At 41.4% G+C, this 17,562-nt stretch overlaps 2 protein-coding genes across 5 annotated transcripts in view; one reads left to right on the plus strand and one right to left on the minus strand.

Moving 5' to 3' along the window:
- cblb (Cbl proto-oncogene B, E3 ubiquitin protein ligase) overlaps nucleotides 1–8,536 on the plus strand; it is a 71,627-nt gene extending 63,091 nt beyond the window's left edge. For both annotated transcript variants that reach the window (XM_027151287.2, XM_047805032.1), the window contains exons 14-19: nucleotides 2,083–2,223; nucleotides 3,050–3,111; nucleotides 3,368–3,475; nucleotides 4,045–4,209; nucleotides 4,794–4,910; nucleotides 5,896–8,536. In XM_027151287.2, coding sequence (XP_027007088.1) covers nucleotides 2,083–2,223; nucleotides 3,050–3,111; nucleotides 3,368–3,475; nucleotides 4,045–4,209; nucleotides 4,794–4,910; nucleotides 5,896–6,149 — 847 coding nt within the window. In that variant the 3' untranslated portion in view covers nucleotides 6,150–8,536. The remainder of the gene's footprint in view (nucleotides 1–2,082; nucleotides 2,224–3,049; nucleotides 3,112–3,367; nucleotides 3,476–4,044; nucleotides 4,210–4,793; nucleotides 4,911–5,895) is intronic.
- A 1,674-nt stretch (nucleotides 8,537–10,210) lies between these two features.
- alcama (activated leukocyte cell adhesion molecule a) overlaps nucleotides 10,211–17,562 on the minus strand; it is a 60,302-nt gene continuing 52,950 nt past the window's right edge. Inside the window, exons 12-16 of one of the 3 annotated variants that reach the window (XM_047805033.1) lie at nucleotides 16,186–16,315; nucleotides 14,538–14,567; nucleotides 14,165–14,267; nucleotides 12,156–12,280; nucleotides 10,211–11,872 (exon numbers count right to left, since the gene is read on the minus strand). In XM_047805033.1, the coding sequence (XP_047660989.1) occupies nucleotides 12,190–12,280; nucleotides 14,165–14,267; nucleotides 14,538–14,567; nucleotides 16,186–16,315 (354 nt within the window). In that variant the 3' untranslated portion in view covers nucleotides 10,211–11,872; nucleotides 12,156–12,189. Of the gene's footprint in view, nucleotides 11,876–12,155; nucleotides 12,281–14,164; nucleotides 14,268–14,537; nucleotides 14,568–16,185; nucleotides 16,316–17,562 lie in introns of all 3 variants that reach the window. The other 2 variants (XM_027151300.2, XM_047805034.1) reach the window with 2 other exon arrangements.

A 17,562-nucleotide genomic window follows, 5' to 3' on the forward strand; every position in this document is an offset into this window, starting at 1 on the left:
AGGCTTAGGAAGAGCTTTTGGTGTATAGATTTAATTATAGCTGCGACCACCCGAGCTTTCTGTATTGTTAAAATAGGCAGTGGAATAGAATTTAGGTGGCATTATGTGTGTGAAAATACTTAGATTAATGACAAATAATGGTTTTTGGTTGCAGTCACTGCGTAGTGCATGAAGGTGTGTGAGTGTAATCAGAGCAGTGAATAGAGTACAGGATGGCAGTGTGTTTCTGAAACCTGTGAGGCTGCTGCTTGGGTGTGTGCTAGCGCTTGTGCGCGTGTATGTTTGCCTCTGTGTGCTTTGTTCAGTAGCTAGAGGCTAAAGTGCAGCTGTGCACACTGATCTGCTGGCTCAGGGCATAGTACATTCTTTGTAATGAGCAGCTCACATACCCGCGACTGTTGATGTAATTTTCCACCTTAGGGAAAAAACACACAGACACGTGCGTGAATACACACACACACACACACACACACACACATACACACAGAGTCACTGTTTTAACAGTACTCTGGCTCAATGATGCTGAGGAGGTGGAAAATACAATTCCATAAACGCCTTAGTGTTGCTGAGAAATGAACCCTGCCCACTCTGTTCTGATTCACAGCTGAAGTGAGCAACAGTTTTCTTATTAACATTGTGTTTACTTTGCCCTCTAGTGGCCATGGAAAAAAAAGGAAGTTGTGTGCGAGTGTGACTGATAGCATGCTGATCTTGTACCAGGGAATTGTAATCTTCCTCTTATCAGATTTCAGAAGTGCAGCTCTCTCCTAGCTGTTTGTTGTGTGTGTGTGCGTGCGTACTCATCTGTCTGTTCATCTCTGATTGTCGTATGATTTTTGAGGTGAGGTGACTGTGTGCTAAACCTATGAGGTTTGGGGTGATCTTCAGTGTTGTAGGGGAGCTCAGAAAAGGTGTGTGTCCCAGGAATGATCGAGAATCCACTGTTTAATGCATCGCTAAGACCTTTTTGTCGCTGGTGAATAATGGTGTTCGAGCACCACACACTGATTTATCATCACATTTCCTGTCTGTGCTGTTTGTACCATATTTCTGTGGTTTACATGATGGTGATGCATTATAACTGTCAAATTCCTTCGAATTACTGGGACAATTTTGTTCAGATACAGATACAGAAGCTGAATGTTGCATCACTTACCTAATCAATCACAATCATAAGGAAGCAAATATCACCATTTTAATGATTTGCTGATTTGTTTTCACTTATCTTCCCACAGCAATGTTGCCTTGTTATTTGCTCTGATCGCTGGGGAGAAAAATCCTCCATATTTAACTTTAGCAGGTGGAATATTGTCCAACCTCGTTGTCCAACCTCGTCCGACACTACCAAATGGCTTCCCATTCATCCAATTCACTCTGTGTGCTCATTCATTCATGCATTCATTCATTCATTAATCTTCAGTAACCACAGGGAACACACACTGGATGGGACACCAATCCATTACGCCCACATTCACACACTTCTTCCAACCTAGTGGCAGTGCTTGTTTTCTTTAGGAGGTGAAGGGAACTGGAGGCGAAGACAGGGAGAACATGTGGAGCTCCACACAGACAATAACCTGAGCTCAGGATCAAAGGCTGTAGCATAATCAAATCTATGTAGTGCACTGTATGCTCTATAGCATGTCTTAGGGCTGCAGCTACACACAAAATGGCTCCAATAAATACTTACGAACCAATAATATCATTTTAATACAGTTTGACTATGCTTTGTGCCTTTAGATATATTTTATATATATTTATTTATTTGGGTTAAAGATTAAGAAAATAGTGTCTTAATTGAGCAACCAGTAAAATAGTTTAACTACACACACACACACACACACACACACACACACACACACACACACACACACACACACACACACACACACACACACACACACACAGATATTTAGGTTCTGTTTGCTACTAATGATCTTGCATAAAGGGCTCATAATCAGCTGTTCAAGCCCGATAGCAGTGTGCTGTGTGCTGACATTTCTAGGAACTAATAATGAGTAGTGTTAATGGTAGTGTTTTCATTGTATTGTGTTTGGTAATGTGTGTGTTTGTGTGTGGCAGGTTTTCAAACCCATTCAGCAGCATGTGCTTGGAGAGATCTCGGGTAACCGACAGGGCAGAGGATGAGTATCAGATTCCCTCTTCTCACCCTGTGTGCATCACACAACCTCCTGTATGCATCTCTGTCCATATCCCTAACAGGTACACACACACACAGTACACATATTTAAAGAATAACACAATGTACACAACAGTCAGTGCCTAAAACTCTCAGTGCAACTTGAGCAGTAACTAACTCTCAGCTCAGATTGTATGAGTTGTGTTCATTACTTAAAAATAGATGATCTCTGGTCCATGGCTCTTTCTTTTAGACTTGTGGAAATGCAACTCCATTTAAAAGACCCTGTTGTTCAGGATACTTTGACAAGCACCGACTGTAACACACACATTGGGCAAAAGCTCAGTGAAACGTGTTCACTGCTGTTATCAGTCAAGACTAACAGGTGAAGTCTTGGCAAAAGGCTTGAGATATTTGAGATAGTGTTTAAATTGAAATAAAATGACAAAGAGAACTTGGCTTCATTATACAAGGCAAGAGTTTTTTCAAATGTAATGACTCTACAGTTAAGTAATAAACACCAGGAGCTAGTGAACAACTTGTTCCTTTTTTTTGCCAAAAAAACTGTCTGGTTACTTGCCACCATTTTCTTTATAACCGTGTGTGTGTGTGTGTGTGTGCTTGTTTGTGTGTGCATGTGGTTCAAGTGTGTGGTTGCGCGTGTGACAAGAACAAAACAAGTGCTTGTGGCATTAGTTTGGTGTACTTTTGACTACTATATACGCTGAATAAAGAGGCCTGTGTTCATTTTATAGAATCCAGAAATGAGCTGTAAGCAGAGCAGATTTCTTAGCAGAGTTTCTATTGTTAGCAGAGATTTAAGCACATAAACATTTGTTTTGGATGATGATATTCAGTGTGGTTCCTTGTAACTGAAATAAGAAACAAACCCTCTGTCTTTTTGTGTAGGACTTCAGATATCTCGTCAGATGTGAGCTCAGAAGAGAAGAAGCCGAAAGCTCCAGAGCACGGTAAACACTAATGTTATGTCTGCTGTATTTAAGTGAGCTCTTAGTTGTGATAGAAATTGTGTACGAGTGTGCGAGTGAGCATGTGAGCATGTGAATGCGTGTGTGTGCGTATGTGCGGAATACCGCGAGGCTGAAAAATAAAAGCAGGTGCTGGGTGTGTATTAAAAGCAGCAGTTTGTGTGTGTGAGCTCATTGTGCTGTGTCTCTTTAGTGTATGGAGCAGTAGATCGATGTAATTGTATATTATTTCAATCAGGTGGCTTTGACTCAGGTGTGTCTGTTTCGGGGGTCGTCTCTGCAACACACTGTCCCCTCCACAACAACCGAACTCCAGCAGACTACGATATCCTTTTGCCCCCACAAGGTAAACAATAACATGGCTCCTCTCACAGAAATACATGCTGGTCTCCTACATTGTTGGTTTACTGGCATTTCCTGTATACTTTGGTCATTGATTCTCAATAGAAGCTTAAACGATGTTAAAGATGATGAGTAATATTCATTTTTATTGAAGAGCTTCTCTCAGTAGGATCAGGTGCGAGTCTGGGTCTGGTGCCTTCATTAATATTTCTTTAGATCATTTGGTGATCAAAGGCAAATAGGAGTTCATCCGCTCGTTCAATTCTCATGAAATTTTGATATCAGGTCCTGATTGCTTATTAATGATTGAGGTTTGAGTGTTCATTCCTCACATAAATTGCATTGAATATTTAAATATATTGAATAATGGAAAGAGAAAATTCTGATCTCTTCATAACCATGTAAATATTTGACTTATGTAGGTCACGATGAATGTAATCGATCTTAAATCCTACCATGACCTTTGCTGCTGTAGTTGCACTGTAGTGTCGCCATCTGGTGGTGAAACATTAACATTAAAGATGCAGGTGATTTAAATATATATATTTATTTTTTGGCATGTGTCCTGTCCAGCCTTGCCAGCAGAAGATCCATTTAACACAGCACCTCCATCACAGCCGCCTCCTCCACCCCCTGTTAGACACAGCTTCCCAGATGCCTCCTCCTCCTCCTCCTCATCGTCTCCATCCTGTCCCAGAGCGGCTCGGCCTTCATCCGGACACTTCATTCTCAGCTCAGGTAACTTCAACATACATCCTACAACTACACACAACGTTTAACAACAAAATGCTGTTCAGTTATTTTTTTCTTGTTTACCTGCTGCAGTTCTTTCACAAAGTCTTAAAACCAAAAATCTAACGTTTAAGTCTAAAACTTTAACTCTTACTGCCACAAAGTGCTGAGAGACTCCTTTCAGAAATAATTCTCAAATGTGTTTGTGTTAGAAATATCACACAAATCTAAACCTCGCACCTGGCACTAATATCAGAGCAACTTCTGACCAATCACAGCCGAGCGTTTAGCAGCACTGTAGTATGATGAGATAATAAGGTCCTCATTACATGAATCATGTTTTGCATTATGTTTATTAAACATTTCTTTTTCATCACATCGTCTTTGTTTTTGTCATTCAGTCTTTGTTTTTGTCATTGATTTAGCTAGTTATAACAAACTTGTTCATAATAAACTAGCAACAAAATTTAGGCCAGTTCCTTTTATTAAACCCATGCTGTTTATCTCTGCAGTGACTTCCGAGAACGTCTGTAGTGGTTAAGTCAGGACGGAACTTTAACCGTGTCCCAATTTATGTGTTTAATAATCAGACGCTTTCCTGGACGTTCGGAGCAGTTCAGCCCCTTTCCCGCCCGTTCGGAGACAGACTGGTGAAAGCGCAGTCCGAAACTCAACGCAAGAGTACGACCAGCTGCCTCCTACATCATGTATGTTGTAATGATCTAATATTATATCATATATGTAGTCTTGGGGCGTTTTCACACTCAGTGTACTCGCGTTTCAACCCTGGATGATTTGGGGTTTTTTGGGGAAGAGCATTATCATAGCAGGTTTGTTTTCACACAGAAAATTGCTCCTGAATTGCAAATTAATTGGGCAAATCGATAACTTTTCACATTTGATGCTATTGTTACTGTATATTTTAATATTATATTTATAATGCACGGTGGCTTAGTGGTTAGCATGTTCGCCTCACACCTCCAGGGTTGGGGGTTCGATTCCCGCCTCCGCCTTGTGTGTGTGGAGTTTGCATGTTCTCCCCGTGCCTCGGGGGTTTCCTCCGGGTACTCCGGTTTCCTCCCCCGGTCCAAAGACATGCATGGTAGGTTGATTGGCATGTCTGGAAAATTGTCCGTAGTGTGTGAGTGAATGAGAGAGAGTGTGTGTGCCCTGTGATGGGTTGGCACTCCGTCCAGGGTGTATCCTGCCTTGATGCCCCATGATGCCTGAGATAGGCACAGGCTCCCCGTGACTCGGGTAGTTCGGATAAGCGGTAGAAAATGAATGAATTAATATTTATAATGCGTAAAGTAAAATAGGTACTGTATTCAGATGGTTTTTGTCTGGGTTCTCCAGTTTACACTCACCTATCAGAAACATCCCAGTAGGTGGATTGATCATGCGGAATTAGCACGATCTAGATGTGAACACAAGTGCACAGTGCATGAGTGGATGGGGAAAGACTGTAGGCACCCCAGATACACAACGTATACAATCCTGTAATGTACTATAATTGTGTTAGGATGTTAGTTCAGCCTTTAGCGAGAGAGAAGTGCAGTCTTTCTGAATTATTAACCATGACTCTGCATCGCTCTTAGTGTGTCTGTGAGCTTAAGATGAATCAGAGCTGATTGGCCTTATTTATTCTTTATGACCTGTTTAATGGAGCATAGCTTCGTTTCTGTCCACCAGTTGCCGGAGATGGTCTGCAGGCACCCGCCAGACCGCCTAAGCCCTTTCCTCGCAAGACCCCTCCAGAGATCCTGCATCGAAGACCCCCCGAGTACTCACATGAGAACGTGGACGCCAAAATCGCCAAGCTGATGGGTGAGGGCTACTCGTTCGACGATGTTAAGAGAGCGCTGATGATAGCTCAGAATAAAGTGGACGTAGCACGCAACATTTTGCGTGAGTTTGCCCTGGTGGCACCAAGACTGAACCTGTAGCCAAATGCCTCCGTCCTCCGTCTGACTCAACATGGGCGCCAGACGGGCAGCATGCAGGGCGACTCCCCTACTGACCTGGCTCACAGTACAGGCATCCGGCTGGGACTTGGAGAGAGTGAGAGAGAGACATTGGGCTTGATGCCTAGCCAGGCTCGGGGAGGAAAGTAAAGGGGTCAGAACGTGGAACCTGTGAAAAAAAGCCTTGTGTTTACAGTGCTGTGCCGCGTGGTGGCTTAATGCTGCTGCCGCTCTCTGCTCAGTGCCACTCTGTTTTGCTCTGTTTAGTAGAGGAGCTGCAAATCTGTTCATACAGCTAATATTTTGCTGCAGACTGCTGCATATCCCAGTAGGACTGGAATAGACTGAATTAAAATTAAAATTGAATTGAACTCTGTCCTGACTGTTGATGTTGCCAGTTTTTTGCAGGCTGTTTTTGCCTCTCCTGCCAGCTGTGCTGCTGCTGCTGCAAGCCTTAGTGTAATGCGCGCGCACACACACACACACACACACACACACATACTTTTGTAGTTCTGTCAAATTTGTCTGTTGTTTTCATGGTGATCAGTTGAAATTGCACCCCATGGTGTGTGTGTGTGTGTGTGTGTGCGCGCTTTGCTTTTACGACTGCTCCCTCCCTCTGAGTGAAGAACTGTGAGAAAGACAAACTCTGCTATTAAGAACAGTAGAGTGCATCCGTTATAGTGACACATTATCTCCCTTTTACAATTTAATGAAGTCCATTCTATTCCAACAGAGAGAGAGAGAGAGAGAGAGAGAGAGAGAGAGAGAGAGAGAGATGGTTTCAGTGGATTGTAGCTGATGCACCACCTTTTTTTTTTTTTTTTTTACAATCAACTCAAATCAAGTCCTGCATAAGGCTGACATACACTGTATGGTTTATAATGCTATATGACCAGTTTAAGATTCAGCATGCTTGCATAATGTGGAATATCGATATACTCTCAAGTTTTGCCGGAGGAATTGCCTTTAAGCCTTCATCTGTTCGCAGAATATTTCTTTTTAACCATCGGCAACTCGTATCTGATGAGGAGTCACTGACACAGTTGCCTACAGCAGATTTACTCGTTTTTGTAGTTTGACTCAGCAGTACATCTCTACCTATTTCCCTTCTCTCTCTCTCTCTCTCTCTCTCTCTCTCTCTCTCTCTCTCTCTCTCAAATAAGACATAATTACAGACCAATATTGAGTATAAAACACTGGGAAAAATCTGCTTTCTTCTGCCTCTGACAGTAGTAACAATGTGCTGCTAAAAATGAACCTGATTATAAAGGATTGCCAAAACTTGGCCACGTCCACTTTCTAAAACAAGGCACGGGTAGTTATGCCTTAAAGCTGCCCTAGTTAATGGAATACCATACAGGGTCCTAGCTGCAGCAATTCCTTGTCAAGGCTTGAATTTCATTGTAACATATACTGTACATCAGCACACACTTCCTCTTTCGCTTTCATGTGCCACGTTTCCTCTTTAGCTGCCAAATGAAAGGCCTCTGAATGTATTTGTTCCTGTTGAGCTTCATTTCCAGAGGAAGGCTTTTGTATAAATGAGTGCAGTTTCATAGCAGTGCATCCTGTGTGTAAAGCCCTGAGGTCATAAGCAGGACTGATCAGCAATCAGCAGCTACATCTCTAAGCTGCTCTGCACATTCTTTAGAAATCAAGATGATCATGAACACAGCATTTCCTTCACGGTCGAACAGTTACATAGCGAAGGCTATCAGGTTGCAGCCGTCGGCGCTAGTCGTCTGGTACAGAGAGAAATCATTTCCTCGCTTTTGACTTTCCAGACCTTTGAAAACAACGCCATGCTGTCATTTCAGAATAAGGAAGTTGTGTTATCTTGTGAATTTTGTAGTAGCCAGAGTTGAGTAGTGAGAGATGAGTTAGCAGCGACTAACGTAACACTCCGTTTAACGATTCAAACTATTGATTGAGACTTTAAACAAGATGAGGGCAGTGATGTGATTTTTTTCTTTTTTTTTCTTTCCCTCATTAAAGCAGATTGGCATCACCCACATGTTCCACTTAAAGCTTTGTTTTTGCACTGGTATTTTCTCTTCCCCTGCCAAAGGTCTCAAGTCCTCACCAGAACTCACCCCTCTTTCTGACACACAAAGTGGCCTTCGATAGGATTGCAGAGGGTGGGACGGTTTCTATTTTCTTTCTTTTTTATGATGATTTATTATTTTTTTTAATGATTTTTTTTCCCTCAGTGAATAATCCTTTGTGGATCGTGTAACGTGTGCAATTTATTTATACTTTGTTAAAAAAAAAAAAAAATCCTGAGATTATTTTCATTGTTCAGTAATGATGTTAACTTGCGATTTGTTCTTGTGAAAATGTTTTATAAAAGCCAGTATTAACATTAATGTTGTGTGTTTTGGTGTGGAAGTGATTCGAGTCTCGAACAGAAGAGTTCGGGACCTGAGGATTCGGATTAAAATATAAAGATCAAAGCACAATAATAAATGGTTTTTTAATTCACATTCAAAATAGTGCTGGATTACTTAGCTATACACTGTGTCTAAACGATAGCTTCTGTTACAGGAGTGTCCGGTCTGGTCTGATAAGGGCTGGAGTTAAAGCAGGTTTTAATTCTAACCAAGCAGAAGCCACACCTCATCGTCTATTTAAAGCCAAGGTCAGATGATTAAACAGGTCGAGTCGAGTGTTAATCTTGCACAAACACCAGCCCTTTTCAGATAATATTGCACATGCCTGCTTTATACTAATCCCAGTAAATAAGTCACTGAAACAAAGCCGACTGTGGTACTATGACCAGAACTAGGACCAATGATTCACTTAAAGCAGGTCTCAAACTCATACACTCATTTTTACTCATGACATAAAAAATAAACAGTTTAGCAGACTGACCTCTCATTAACACGTTTCCTTTTTAAATGTGGCTTTTAAATCAGAATTTCTTTGAAGGCTTGCTGTGAAATCCCTAAATTAGTAAGAAGACACATGCTTACAGTGTCAAATGTATCATTAACACATTTTGTCAGTTGCTTAGTGCAAAAACGAGCTCTTTCAATTCAGTTACTGTACAATTCGCTATCATTCTTTCAGAGGACAGATTTTAAATTCATTCGGTAGCTCGTTAAAGTTCATTCGTATAGTTTAATGTACAAAAGTATGTGGACACCTGACATCTCACACTGCCACAAAGTCGACGCATACAATAGCATACAGTGTCTTACTTTCCCTTCACTGGAACGAAGAGACCCAAACCTGTTCTAGCATGATGACGCTCCTGTGCACAAAGCGAGCTCCATGAACACATCGTGTGCAAAGGGACTGAAGACCTCAAACGTACTGAACGTGTTCGGGAGGAACAGGAACACTGACATCACCCTAACCTGTGTGTGTGTGTGTGTGTGTGTGCGTGCGTGTATTAGTCTGGGAAACTCACACAGAGATACAAACTACTGAGATATTTCACAGCCATAATTCTGGTCTCTATTTACGCCCAAAAATTGAAAGATAAAAAATTCTGCATTTAAAGATGACATTCTGACTGTGAAGCAGGACGTGATTAGGCTCATGTCCCCTTTCCTATGGCATGTACTGTATCTATCTAACGACTTGGTGAAAGTCAGATATTCACCATGTGTGAAAAAACATTTATCTAGCAAGGTAAAAAAACAAATGTCATCGTATTGTGCCGTTTTGTGTGAGGCAGATTTCCTCATGATGTTAATAAATGACCAGTCCACCATCCAGGGATTAATCTTTAACTTGACCTGGGTTGACTTGTTCTGCAAAATAAAACGTCACCCTTTCTTTTGTAGCTGAGGATCACAGTCTGACGTAAGATGAGTGAAAGGTCCAGTGAAGTTGAGTTTGTAGTGTTATGTATAAATTTTTATCATTTTATTCCGAGACATATCTGAGGACCAGGACCAGAGATATCCCGTTTCCACATAACAATCTGGTTGGTTTGAGAATAACAGCGACATCTTTTTCAGTGTTAACGATCATTAACTCTGTTAAACTGATGCATGGATTGAGGGTGAAAAAAAAAGAGCAGAAACACTACCTTCAAAATGTACACTTTATTTTCAACAAAAGTACAAAACCAAAAGTTGGTATTTACAAACACTTTTATGGCCTTCTTCTCAGTTACCCTCTTTGGTTTCACTGCTGCCCTGATGGTTTGAAATAAAAAATAATATATGCATGAGAAAAAAAAAACAAAAAAATCCCAAATACATCCAGAAAGACTCTAAATCTTAGCGTCGCCAAATAGCTCACATAATCACCTTAAAGTGGTACATTCTGAAAATAAATAAGTGTATGTGGAACAGAAGAGGAAGAGGAGGAGGAGGAGGGGTTTCTAGCTAACTAATGCCCAGGCGAAGTGCAGCTAACCTCATACACAACATAAATACCCAAACATGAGCTAAGACACAAAGACTGGACATATTTACAACCTCTTCAGACCACAGTTAAAAGAACAAAGCCTCAAGCTATCACAGGCTAAAAACTACAGTGTGGGACTAAATCAGTCATATTATAGAGTAATAAAATAAAATAAAATTAAAAACAGCATACAGAATGATCCAGCACTGATGTATATGAACAAAAGTGCACTACACCTTATAGACAACCTACACAAGCTGAGAGATATCAAGGCAGAAGAACCTTCTCTCTGGCACAAAGAAACTACACTAAACTTCATTTCTTTCTCTTTTTTAAATAAATAGTAGGCATTAAGGCTTTGTGCAAGGCTGAGGAAAGTGGTACGAGTGTCACTCTGGGTGGATTTTATGCTCCTCTGCTGCTTGAGCTGGAGAATCAAGTGTCCTGTGTGATTGCTGATGGATATAAAATATGAGTTATGACTTTGGACTTAGTGTCTATTCCATATAATCACCCTGTTTAATGTGTTTTTTTTTGTTTTGTTTTGTTTTACCACCGGTAATCGGCTTTGGATGGCTTTCTGTCAGCCCTGTTTTTAACAATAAACATCAAATTTATAACTGAAACCCACAGAGCTTGCTACTAATATTCCTCTAACTATCGATATACAATGTGTTCTAAACCCTTCATAGGAAATCAACTTCGCTTCTGGAGCCGACGGGAATCGGGAGGCAACAAACCTATACTGATACTGATTCTGATCGAAGTGGCACAAAACACACGATAAACCTAAACAGAGAACGTGAGTGTAACAGCAGTGAAGTCTTCATCTCTCCAAATTCCTGCAGGTTTCCTTAATCCTGCGTTACTTAAACCTGAATTATACAGCAATCTCAGCGCTGACCAAAGAGAATGTGCTCACCAGTGACATATTTACAAAGGCCTGAAAAGTGTACAGTAATTTTTTTTTTCTACTAAAAAGAGAGGGATTAAAGTAGGATAGCTGAACCCATCACACCAGCAACGCGCATGGAGGAAAAAAATAGGAGATCATTCACAAGGAACACAAGGAGATCAAATCAAACAGAACGAAAAAGACACAGTTTTCAGTGCATACTAATTTTTTTTTTCTTTACAACAAGTGTGTTATTAATTCTTGCATGGTGTTGGGGGTTTTGCTTGGAGGAACTGTTTGTCTTGGGTTAGGCGAGGGTCTAGAAATATTCCAGGCGTTTCAGTGATGTGCATGTATACGCAGCCTGACAGCCTATCAGGAGTCTCAGATCAGATGATGGATATGTTGTTGTGTTGTACAGCACATTCAGTGTGACAAGGCCTCTCTTCTGTCACAGAGAGAAAGAGAAATAGACAAATTTAGATATACAACCTATATCTATCTAATACTAAAAATCCCCCCAAAAATAAAACCCACATGTCTGCGTCGTGTTGGCAATCATTAAACCCTCTGTGATTTCTACACATCATGATTATTATACTGTATGTATGATGCCCTTCTCGTCAGGGTTTTCTCATCGTGCAGAGCTTTAAATAATCCTTCAATTACTTCCATTCAATAATCATTAGATGTCAGGAAAAGCATTAGAGAGCAGATGAGAAGCTGACCGTCTCTGTGTCTCAGTCCTGTGTGTGAGTCACTCTATGGCTCTTGTCTATGGTTGTTCTCCTCCAGCTTCTTGCTCTCCTCTGAGGTGCCCGCCTCCTTCTCGCCCGTCTTCCAGGTGCCTTGTCTGAGAAATACATCGCTGTGTTACAATTCAGACTGATTCTTACCTTCTCCTCTGATACGCACAACATTCCGGCTGCTTGTTTACTTAATGGATCAGTATATCTAATAAACCCGACCCTTTAGGACTAATCCCGGACTAATCACAGCAAAATGTTCCTGTTTAAAGCGCCATTGTTTTCATTACTGTTACTTGTCATGGAGCAGCATTAGCACTGCAGCAGTTATGGCATAGACAGAATTTGATTAAATGGTGTATCTGTGCTTCATTTCTTCTATATGGAGTTACTGCGTGGGCTAGAAGGCAGATCTATCTCTGTGCACAATGATTCCGATTCTGTTTTGGGGGAAAGAAATGATTCTGAACTTCATTCATCTTTAAATGACAAGAAAATGAAGTTTTGTTTGCTGGTCATTACACAACCATTTGAGTGGCTAATCGAGCTGCTGTGATGTCCTGAATGTTTTCTAGCCTTGTGCTGAGGATGAGGTCTTAAAGGAGGACTGCAGGGCTTGGTATTGTTTTCTGACTATACTGTATATCTACTGTGATGTCTTTTTCCCAGATGTCACACGTATCAATCTTCATTCTGCTAATCCACACGACCCTCTGAGTGCAGTGCGTGTGTCTGTATAACACTCAGTCAGTGTCAATAAGAATATAATGGAAGCCACTGATTTTAAGCCACAGTTAATTTAATCCTGACACTGGGTGTAAATTATTAAGGACACAACTACTCCGGTCGGAAATGATCTCTGTTTACTTCCTCAAATGTGTCTTAAGGATGATATATGCACTTTTCCTCACTACTCCATCGAGTCGGACAGATGTATCGACTTTGAGTCGATCTCGCTCCGACCCCACGGACTGACAACTACGGGTCAATGCTTCACTAAAAATACTGAGCAGAGAAAATCTAGCATTCTGGTATAATTTCACTTCCACTTCAAAAAAAGAACTAAACTGGTAGTCTTCCATATTTCGTGGAACGAGAACGTACTACAGAGAGGTTTTTCCTATCCATCCACTTTTACTGTGAACATGAAGCTTATCCAGCAGGACAAGCGAGGTGGAAGGAGAGGTGCTAATCATCACAGGCACAATCACACACACACACACACACACTTTAGAGATGTTAATCTGCCTATAATGTATGTCTTTGGCCTGGAGAAATCCCCAAAGCACAAGGAGAACATACAAACTCCACACATACAGGGCAGAGGAAGTGGAACCCTGGCAGTGTGACGCAAACGTTCCAGCCTCTAAGTCACTGTGCCCTGCGTTCTACTTTCATATCCTAGGTCATTGGTATTAATACATAGCATAGAAAATATATTAGAAATCCAACAGCCTTGGTTTATTGCTCTTCCCAGACCCACAAAATTAAATTAGAGCTTCACACGTGCAGAGTGTAAAACTCTCCTCATGGAATAGTGTCGGAGCTGTATCTGCTTATAAGTGAAGTGCTGTGAACTATGTGGTGTGTGTGTGTGTGTGTGTGTGTGCCTAGTGCTGCTAAATCTCTCCACCTTAATAGAAGTCAGCAAAAATAATCCTAGATTTTGATTATCCCTGACACAAAGATAACTAGGAAGAAGAAGACAGCCGGTGAAGTACAAAGTGCTCATAATGAGCATCCTTTCAACACACTGTTTGCCTTCACTCTTCTACACCTGTACCCTGCCATGATAACCATTCATAATCACACTTCCAATCAGTGTCACGGAGAAGGAGAAGGATTCCCTTTAGAGCCTGATTCCTCTTTTCATTTTCACATCATTTCAGGAATCGAAATCTACATCCCGATTTCCATGAAGCTGTCGTCTAACAGCGTTTACTGCTAATAGCATTAATCTGTATGAAGGTGAAATGAATTGAGTTGAATACCTGTTCCTCATGTACAGCCAGTAGATGGTGCCTACTAGTGCGGCTACCACTATGAGACCCACCACCACACCGACAATCACCTTGGCCTTGTCATCGTCGTCGTCTGTGGAGACCAACAGCAGCACGAGAAAACGGTGAACAACAGAAGGTGTATACAGTTGCAACAAGGTGTCCGAATAGCAAGTTTAATGAATAGTTAACAGGTGAGATGCTAAAGAAAAAATGAGACAAAAGAAAAATAATAATGTCTTGATGCCGGGATGCTTGACACCCCTTCCAGATCAACTGGGCTCCAGACACAGAGAGAGGGATTTTCAGCACACTTTATGTACTATTCTACTGAAAGACCAACAAAACAAAATCGAGCTCTTACCTTTAAAATGATCTTTTCTCTCTTCCTGTACTGAAATCAGATATGAAATCAAATTAACTTTAATGCCAACAGTAATCCAAAAACGTACTGACTGAGCCCACCACCATAAGCGTGGTTTCAGAAAACAAACAAAAGCAGAATAATAAAAAAAATCGAATTCATAATTAAAGATCACATCTTAATACGTCATTTCTACATGTCAACTTTTAGAAAGGAGGAGGCTACTATCATGCTGAGATGGCCGGAGAGGTGAAAGATCAGAAATTCAGATCAGAAGGAAGAGTCAAGCACCCCAGCCCCGGCTAACAGAACCAGAAATCCAGAGCCGAGAAAGACTGTGAGTAGGAACAGAGACAAGAGAAGAATGAGGATGATGAAGTATATGATAACTACGTGTTAGAGAAAGAAAGACACAACAGCACAAACACACACACACATTTTCACCTTTTCACAATACTTCCATTCATCCACACTATACTGTGTGATCATACATTTATGCAACGCTGATCTCTTTCAGGTACCCACATGAGCTTGGTTTAGTGCACGTGTCAAACTCAAGCCTGCAGGGCAAACACAGCTCGGTGCCTCGTTTCATTTAACCTGCGCAAACTTGTAAAAAAACATACTGAATAATAATGTAATAATCTACTCGGTGCAGGATTCAAACCAGACCCATGGCTTAGGGAACTGTCCTGCAGAAACAGGGCATCTCAAACAGATGAAACATCTGAACGAGGGAAACGTTAACTGTAGCCTGGTGAATGGTGATAGACAACCTGGACTGAGGAGTTCAGATTCTGCTGCTCTGGGATCTTAAGCTCACACAGAACGGTGGGAACAAAACAAAACCTCCAGTAAGCAAAAGTTCTTCGGGTGGAAACAGCTTGTTGAGGAGAGAGGACAGAACAGAACATCCATGCTGGTTCAAACTGACAGGAAAGCTTGAATAACCACTCCTTACATCTGCGCTGAGCAGAAAAACTGCACGGCTTTGACGAGGATGGCAACTTCACATCCACTTCTGTGTGCTAAAAACAGGACCTTGAGACTACAATGGGCACTTCTTTTTCTTATCAATACTTTTTCCTACAGTCCATTTTCTATAGCACTTATCCTCCACAGGGTCATAGGGAGCTGGGAGCTTATCCCAGGGTACTCAGGGGACAAGACAGACTGCCAACATACTGGAGTGAGCAATCGCACATACACTAAACATGAGTACACAGAGAAAACTCCTAAAGCACATTGAGAACATGCTAACACACAGGGCAGAGGCAGGAATCGAACCCTCGACCCTGGACGTGTGTAGCAATCATGCTAAGTAATAATCCAACCTGCCCCTCTTTCTACTTTCATATCTTAAGTTACTGGTGTTTATAAAAGGAACAGACTATATATAATGAAATAAACAGGATTCGATTATTGCCCTTCATACACGCACAAAATTGCTGATGTGGCCCAGGAAGAATTAAAGCTTCACTCTTACAATAGAGCTTCTACTGTATATCGGCTTATCTGTGTGTGTGTGTGTGTGTGTGTGTGTGTGTGTGTGTGTGTGTGTGAAGACAAACAGTGAGTAGAGGGAACAAAAGAGCTAGTATGTTAGTATGCACCCAGTCCCCAGACATCGAGAGGCTTCAGTACTTACAGGATGACACTTCGATGTCCTGGCTGGCTGTGCCCAGACTGTTAGAGACTCGGCAGGTTACGGTCAGGTTCGTACTGGGCGTCACAGTTAGTTTGTAAGTGATTACTCCCTTGCTGTATTGGCTCTTGCTCTGTCAGGGAACATACATACACAGAATCCATATCAAATCCCTTAATATAAACTTCTAAAGTAGGAAACATGTCAACATTACGCAACATTGAACAAGTCTGAGGTCTGTAGTATTATGCAGGATCTATGCAGAGTCTATGTAAGAAACTAAAATGAATCTGCACTGACTCACGATGTGGGTCTCACTGGCTAGCCGTGACTCCATAAAAATAAAGAAATAAATACTTTCTTCCCATATTTTTCAGTGTATTGCTCCAGTATAAAAAAGACCAAAAAGTACACAGCCAAACCACAGTCAATGACTATCTAATCATGTATTCAACACCTTTACTGTCAGAGTGCATTGGTTACAGTGTTGAATTTGTCTTACTCTAATAATGTAGATCCATGCATTCTTATAGATGCAAATCTTTTATTAAACGTTAGTTTTGCAACATGCATTTTTAATGCTCCTTTCCCAACATGGAAAAACGTGTCAGTTCTTGTCTGTGGTTATTGCAGGTAGACTACAGATGCAGTGGAAAGAGATTACATCCATTTAAAAAAAAAAAAAGCTGGTGTTGCGTTTAGTTATCGATGCCCACTAGAGGGCGATATAATATTGCTGTTATCCTCCAGGCTGACTATGCTGCACAGTGGATGAAAATCACACACACACACACACACACACACACACACACACACACACACACACACACACACACACACACACACACACACACACACACACACACACACACACACACACACAGTGAGTATATATATATACCCAAGGACAGAGAGGCACCAACTCAGTGTGACTGAACTTCTAAGAGCCGATAATCAGCCAGCAATTAAACTGCACGCAGCACCGTGCTCTCCAATTACTAACCCCCTCCAGCATCAGAGCCATTACAGACATTTCAATAAAAAAAAAGAAACCCTAACAGATCACAGCCTCTCGCTGCTCTCCTGTCTTCCCTGTGCTGCTTCACAGAAACCAAGTATACTCCCTGCTCTGCTTTTCAGGCGGCAAAACCCACACCTCCGTATCATACAGGCTCCCACCTGCTCAACACTGTACAGTATGAATGCTATCCTCACAGCTTTGAGCAATGCATCTGTAATCGATTTCTGTGCAGGGTTGAAGTACGCACGCCGCTCCTTAATGGCATACGACTATAGAAAATGAACACTTATGACACAAACCCAGTGTGGAATACCATCATACCATCAGGTGTGTGTTCTGTGTTGTACCTGTGGTTCAAC

The sequence above is a fragment of the Tachysurus fulvidraco genome, chromosome 20, assembly GCF_022655615.1.
Source record: "Tachysurus fulvidraco isolate hzauxx_2018 chromosome 20, HZAU_PFXX_2.0, whole genome shotgun sequence".
Lineage (NCBI taxonomy): Eukaryota > Metazoa > Chordata > Actinopteri > Siluriformes > Bagridae > Tachysurus > Tachysurus fulvidraco.